This window comes from Rattus norvegicus, chromosome 3 (assembly GCF_036323735.1).
Source record: "Rattus norvegicus strain BN/NHsdMcwi chromosome 3, GRCr8, whole genome shotgun sequence".
NCBI lineage: Eukaryota > Metazoa > Chordata > Mammalia > Rodentia > Muridae > Rattus > Rattus norvegicus.
In genome coordinates, this window is record NC_086021.1 from 157,727,438 (window position 1) to 157,735,094 (window position 7,657).

Consider the following 7,657-nt stretch of genomic DNA (forward strand, 5'->3'; position numbering starts at 1 on the left):
TCCTTGACCAGGTTATCATTGTGTAGAGCATTGTTCAACTTCCATGTATATGTATGCTTTCTTCCTGTATTGTTTTTGAAGACCAGCTTTAACCCATGGTGGTCTGATAGGACTCATGGGATTATTTCTGTCTTTCTGAATCTGTTGAGGGCTGTTTTATGACAAATTATATGGTCAATTTTGGAGAAAGTACCATGAGGCTGAGAAGAATGTATATCCTTTTGCATTAGGATAGAATTTTCTTTAAATATCTGTTAAGTCCATTCTGTTCATAACTTCTCTTAATCTGTCTACATCTCTGTTTAATTTCTTTTACCACGATCTGTCCATTGATGAGAGTGGGTTTTTGAAAACTCCTACTATCATTGTGTGAGGTGCAATGTGTTCTTTGAACTTTAGCAAGATTTCTATAATGTATGTAGTTGCCCTTTTATTTGGAGCATAGATAGGATTGAGAGTCCACTTTGGTGGATTTTTTGTTTCATGAATATAAATTGTCCTACCTTATCTTTTTTGATAACTTTTATTGAAAATCGATTTTATTCGATATTTGAATGGCTACTCCGGCTTGCTTCTTCTGCCCATTTGCTTGGAAAGTTGTTTTTCAGCCTTTCACTCTGAGTTAGTGGCTGTCTTTTTCTCTGAAATGTTTTTCCTGTAGTCAGTGTCCTCGTTGGGTATCCTGTTTGTTACTCTACGTCTTTTTATTGTGGAGTTGAGACCCTTGATGTTGAGAGATAACAAGGAAAAGTGATTATTTCTTCCAGTTATATTCATATTTGGATGTGAGATTATGTTTGAGTGCTTTTCTTTTCTTTGATTGTTGCTGAGATGATTAGTTTCTTGCTTTTTCTAGGTTATAGCTTGCCTCCTTCTGTTGGGTTTTCCCCTTTATTATCCTTTGCTGGATTTGGAGAAAGATAGTGTGTAAATTTAGTTTTGTCATGGAATATCTTGGTTTCTCCATCTATGTTAATTGAGAGTTTTGCTAGATACAGTACCCTGGGCTGGCATTCATTTAAATCGCACTTTGGAAACGCCAATTTCATATTGTGAGAACTAATTTGTGATAGAATATAACTTCAGTGTTTACCCTGCACATAATTTCTAATGCTACACCAGAGCAGACAAGGCCTATGATCATCCTATCATTTCTCTCTTTCAACAAGTTACATCAAAGGTGAATACATGTATAAATACAGGTAGTTTTATGCCCGACCCTTTTTGGAGTCTGGGTGGAGATTTACTAATGAATATTACTCATAGAGCAATGTACACAAAGAAGAAAACACCTTCTATCTCTTTTTAATATATAGAAAGCTTTTTCTGACAGAACCCATCCTACGTGCTCCAAACTAAAGACAATAACCAATTAACAAACTGAGAACTCCAAACCATGTCTCCATGCTAGAGACTATCCTCATTGTGCGATCCCATGACTCCATTCTTGGTCCTTATATGACTCACAATGGTGCCCGGATGCCACAAAAACTGGGACCAAAGTGTCCTGGAATTTTGAAGGCCTGAAGCCCCTCAAACAAGGGAAAGCTAAATGTCCAATTTCAGATGACATTTTCCTGCCATAGAAATCATGACCTATTGCTTCACAGCAGCTCAATATATACCGTGTGGCAGACCCTGAAAATGAAGTCCAGCATGTCCTGTGTATTTCACTGCCATTGTGACATGCACAGGGACTAAGCCAAAGCACTTATGGAAGCGTACATGAGGACTGCCTCGCTGCTAGGAGCCACTTCGTCAGAAAAATTAATCTTTTACTCACTTCACTTTCTTTATCATCTCAACATTTTGGAAAATATCAGTGTTATAAGACCTTTATTTGCTCTACACATGTGGATGTGACCCTCATTTGGATCTTTCCTATTTAATAAAGTTAGAGACTCTGAGGCTGCAGTCACACAAAAATAGCTCTTGAACATTTTATTGAGCAAGAAAAGGACAAGCAAATGTGGGCATTTTCAGAAAAAAAGATAAAGGGAAAGATACTTGGGCGCTATATTCTCAGCAGTCTAATCAACTGCAGATGTTGGTACTGGTAAGCATTCATAAAGGATATGTCATCCACTGGATTGATGAGGCAATGGCAGAGACATCTGCACCCTGCACTGCCCCACTTGACATTAAGTTATATATTGTGACAGCTGGAGCTTATCAAGGCCATATCATTTTCCCAGGGGGCGTCATATACCTCAAAAGAGCAGAATTCATGCTAGAAAAGTAAACAAAGAAGGTTGATTAGTGCTTAGTAATGGTAGGATGAAATTTGATACTAGAACTGTTTGAGAAAAATTGGCTGGTGAATGAAAAACCAACCTCTCCCAAGTATACGGCACTCAGCCTTCTTAAGAAGTGCCTGGTGATAGACAGCATAATGATGTCCATCTACCATATGACAAGTGTCTACCGTTAAGGGTCACAAGCATTCCCTACTTTTTTTCTTGTCAAAGCATCCCCTTAAGGATAATTCTATGACTCCTTCAATCATCTCAGAAGGTTACATTCTCTACACAGGACCCTCTCACTTCCAGACAGGGTACATCCTAGGATATGGGAAATAGAAATTTCTGAAAGCTTCCTAGTAGGGAAATTGGCAGGGAGTATTGCCAATGTACTCAAATGCCCTGTATCTCCAAAGCACAACTCCCAAGGCTTAAGCCAGAATTGTGTGTTAAGACAGCACCAATGGGCTGATTTTCATTGAGAGAAATGTGGACAGAAGCTTTGTTGGAAGTGTAAACATCTCTTCACAACAATGGAAACTATTACTACCTCCTCCATTTTAACTAAGCCACACTACAGTGATCTCGGAGCACATAATTCACATTTTAACATACTTGGAAACTCAAATTATTTATATGTACAGATACCTGTTCCCCCTGTGCTGTTTATACTGTCAATACTTCCTAGATGTATTCTTAACTAAGTACACTACATTTACACACACACACCACACACACACACACTCACACACACACACACACACATATATATATATATATATATATATATATATATATATTACCTTTATCACCTATGTATCTTTGAACTTTTGACTAAGAAAATTCCAGACACTTTGAACAACACACACACACACACACACACACACACACACACAAACACGTTTTCCCCTCCATTTGCAAATACTTCCTTGTGAATATATATCATCCCAAATGCACTTTCCCTAAATCACAAGGTTGTACATACATCTTCTTTCACAAAATTGTTATAGCCTTACCTCCTGCTGACCAGCCTGGTCCTTGGCAGAACAGTTGGTCAAGTCAGCCTGGGTCTTCAAACAGTTTGTTTTGACTAGGATCACATCAAAGAAAAATTTGGTTCCACCCACCACCTAAGGATAAATTAAAGATTCACTTTTACATTGAAATGAACTTCATATGAGCTCCTTTAAATTCCAGTAAGTGAATCAGAACACAGAGAGAAGAGTGTTTCTAATACTTTGGAAAATTATGTGGCTCAGAGGAACCAGCAGGTAAGGGTGCAATATCACCCCATGAGAACACAATGTCTACCAATTAGAGTTTCCAGAGAATAAACCAAAAATCTATAAATGGATTCACCTATGCCACCAATAATATATGTAGCAGAGGCTGTTCTTGCTGGGGAACAATGGAAGGAGAAGCCCTTGTTCGTGCCAAGGTTTGACCCCCAGTGTAATGGATTGTCAGGGAGAGAGACAAGTGAGTGTGAATGGGGCGGGGAACAGCCTTATAGAAGAAGGGGAAGAGGTGGAGATAGGTGTCTTATGGACAGGAAACTGGGAAAGGGAAAATATTTTAAATGTAAATAAATAACTAAAATATTATTGAAAAAGGAAATAACTCCAATAAAAAAAGAAAAAAAATGAGCACTGATTGCTCTTCCAGAGGTTCTGATTTCAATTCCAAACAACCACAGGGTAGCAGACATCCATCAGTAACTGATCATGTGCCCTTTACTGGTGAGTGTGAAGGTAGCAATAATATACTCATGGAAATAAAATAAATACATCTTTAAAAAATTGTATTCATCAATTCAAGGCTGATCAGAGGACCAGTGATATCTGGAGGCTAAACAACAGGATTAACTTGAGACTCTAGCCAGAGAAGAAGAAGTAGGTTTGTTCCAGTGAGTGGTGTCTGGGCACTCACTGAATCATTGTGAGAGGAAGAAATCCATTCTTTCCTTTTATTCCAACTCTTCCCGGCATGGACATAAAGAATGGGGTGCTTCACTTAAACAATGTCTCACGACAAAAGAAATATACTTTTACACTGTCTTCCCTTAAAGTAGAACTATTAATAGCTATGTGTTTGAGTGTTGAATTTTCATGTATGATTTTTATCATTTATTTAATTAGTTTGTATATTTTTCCCACATAGAATCCCTGAATCATCCAGACAGATTTCTAGACAAGCAAATGTGGAAAGCAGGCAAAGTGTTAAGAACCACATGAACCCTTAAGTGAATCACATGCCTGATATACCATTAAGCTTCATATTAATTAAATGAGATTCATCTTCTCTATTCAGTGTCCAATGTTCTATGATTCTCTAGTAGTTGTCATAATATGCCTGCATAAAGATGTTTATGTAGATATTTTTAATTTAAAAGTCAGATTTTCATAGTTTCCAGTCCATTATACATGAAAGAGTATCTAGAGAACCAAGAAATTAACAAAATATTGACCGAAAACCAAAAACTAGCATGGAAGAAAGGTTCAAGCGAACACATGAGGTGAGAGAAGTTTGTCTCAGTAACATTTTATTTAAGTATCCAGACCACTTAACTCTCATGACCACTCATTAATTTCATCATTTAAAGTTTCAATCATGGATAATGAGAGAGTTTTCAAGAGACTCAGGATCCACAATGATCTGCTGAAGGCAATTACATAATCCAATGGGAAATTTCCTTAATACTCACTTATCTAACTCTCATTAAAATTACGTTGGCAATCTAGAGGATCTCAATTTAGTTTCCTTTTATGAACTCTTGTAAAATAACTAAGGACTGAACAGGAAAATGTGAGTCCATATGAAAGTGCTGTAGACGGGAATAACTGGGTTATTCTTTATATCATTAATATTAAGGGCAAGAAGAATAGAGGTTTCTCCCTAGATGCATCATAACTCACTGGTGTGTTTGTACTTATACTAGTAACATCTACCATGTGCTTGGGAGATGGTCTCAGTTAGATTTTAGATTTCGAAGTTTTTTTTTTAAATATGATGGACTGCTAATTATATATTCTCCTTGTTTGAATGTTGACCCTATGGCTTAACATCCACTAGTATGGGTTATTGACCCCTGATTATTCTTGCAACAATCTCTTTTCAGCCCTCTCCATTGTGCTATCTTCAAGTAGATTCCCCTATGTTCCTATACACAAGTATTGAGAAGGCAATCCAGACTATGATCAAAATATCAGAACAAGTGGAAGAGGAACAATTTTCTGAAGGCAATTCCTGGGACAGTCAAAGTTAATCATGAGAAAAAGAAGCTAAAGTCCTCAAGTGTAGTGGTACTCCTACTATAATGACTCATATAGGATCTAAGTCATCATTGTCTTTCAACCTGAAGACGCCAAAAGAAATAGTCTTTTGCCTATATACTTATTCTTTATGATAAATGAAAGCCTCTTTTACATTTCAGTATGGAAAATCATTGGGTTTTCATCATTCAAACAGATATATCATACTCAGTAATATCCTATTAGAGTACCAATCCCTTAATGCAGTGGAAAAATATAGGCTTATCACCATGATGGGTGCAAGTGTTTATACAAACAGCTCTGCAAATCTTTAAGGAAAGGAAGTTCAGACAAAAGAAATTTGTGAGGTCCTAAAGCCATTCTGAGAGTGGCTAGTAATGGATCATGGGTACTGATTGATTCTCTATATGAGAAATCTTTCTACAAACAGTTTCTTCATTTATCTGTAAAATCTTTTAAAATGTATAAAAGATTGCATTTTTACACGATGGAAAAAATACAGAGTTTGCTAACAATACATGTAGATATTGTTAACCAAGATATGCATATCTTTGAGCTATTGGAGGAATCTGGATTAAAGACAATCAAATATAATAGTAAAAATATATGCTGGATTGAATTAGAGCCCCTGTGCTATAGTTGTAAAAGTTCTTATATTGTTTAATATCGTAAACAACGTATGAATTGTATAAAATACTAAAAATATCAAGAAGTAATTCTACTTGTGGTGAGAATATATTTTTGTGGTCACTTATTTATGTGTTTGCAATATTTATAGCCTTAAGAAGACTAACAATAATAAGATTTTCCCAGATCTGCTGAAGAGCCACTGTTCTTGTGTGTTGGAGAAGTTTAGCAAGAAACAGACATGCACACACTGGCATCATACTCTTACATTTCAAAGGAGTAAAACAAGTTATTGCAATTTGGGTAAACTAACCTACATGTACTTTCAGAGGACAGAACATATCTCATTAAAAGACATAATGAAGTACATAACATGTGAATATTGCCAATATGTTCAAGTCAACTCACCAGATACAAAGCAGACTGACTTAGAACCCGACAGCAATACGTTGGCGAGAATGCTAGATGGAGTAAACAGACATACCTGTCCCTCTATAATTCAGGCCTTCTCAATGAAGGACAACATACCTGCTTTTGGACATTCTTCACTTCCAACACACGGCTCAGGTACAAGTCACTGTTGTTTTCATTGTACTGGCTGACAGCAAAGTTCAGTGATTCTCTGGCCCCTTCGTCTTCCATGCTAGATTTCTCTATGCCACCCGGAATGTGACTCATCACAGGGTAAGTGCACAGGTTCAGAACTAGCATGAAGGTGGTCAGCAGAAACAGTCGAGCATGGAGCAAGTAGGCCATGTTCTTCTTGAAATGGCTTTCGATCCAACGTTAGAAGAGGAACTGCAGTGAACCTGGATCAGGTAGTGGGTACAGACTTCAAATGCATTATCCTTTTATTCTCTGTTCTTTGTTTACATTAGCTCCTTTCCACTACCGTATGTTTTTTCACCTTTTCCCTCCTTTTACTATTTCTCCTTTGTACTATTTATTTTCTCTCTTGTGATTCTTCCTAAACGGTACCAGAACTTAATCCTCTTCTCTCTTATTCTGGGCCACATCTTCCCATTCCATACATCTCCATCACCTCTCTATTTCACCTATTTCTTATGCTCCCAAAGTTCCAGATTATCTCTTCACCCTAGCTTTCTCCACAAATCTTATTCTTCATTCTTTTAGGTTTATTTGGTTGGTTTTCTTGCTTCACCAAATTTATCACTCTTTTCTGGCTTCCACATTACTTAAAGATCTAACCTGAACACTTTGTGGTCCAGAAACTCATTGGCTTCAGGATCCTGACAGAACAGTATCATCCAAGCTCAAATTAAACAAGTATTCATGGAAAGTTTTTATTTCAAGAGTAATAGTCTCATTCAGTAATGCCCTCTTCTGAGACAAAACTTCTGAAACAACCTGTGATTTATAAAAATATAAGTGGATTTGTTTCGACATCCCATTAACAGCAGTCATTACATTTATTAGAGGAAGCTTCTTGAAGGTAGCTTTATGGCTTACACTCTTTCGTCAGAGGGCCAGGACAGGAAATAACCATTTGTCACATAT

At 37.0% G+C, this 7,657-nt stretch overlaps 1 protein-coding gene across 1 annotated transcript; it reads right to left on the reverse strand.

Moving 5' to 3' along the window:
• Nucleotides 1-1,926: 1,926 nt before the first annotated feature.
• LOC120101466 (cystatin-S-like) lies at nucleotides 1,927-6,948 on the reverse strand. The gene is made up of 3 exons (XM_039106089.2): nucleotides 6,668-6,948; nucleotides 3,257-3,370; nucleotides 1,927-2,230 (listed from the first exon to the last, which is right to left on the reverse strand). The coding sequence occupies exons 1-3, from the start codon at nucleotides 6,893-6,895 to the stop codon at nucleotides 2,147-2,149; spliced, it is 426 nt and encodes a 141-aa protein (XP_038962017.1). The 5' UTR covers nucleotides 6,896-6,948; the 3' UTR covers nucleotides 1,927-2,146.
• Between the last annotated feature and the right edge of the window lie 709 nt (nucleotides 6,949-7,657).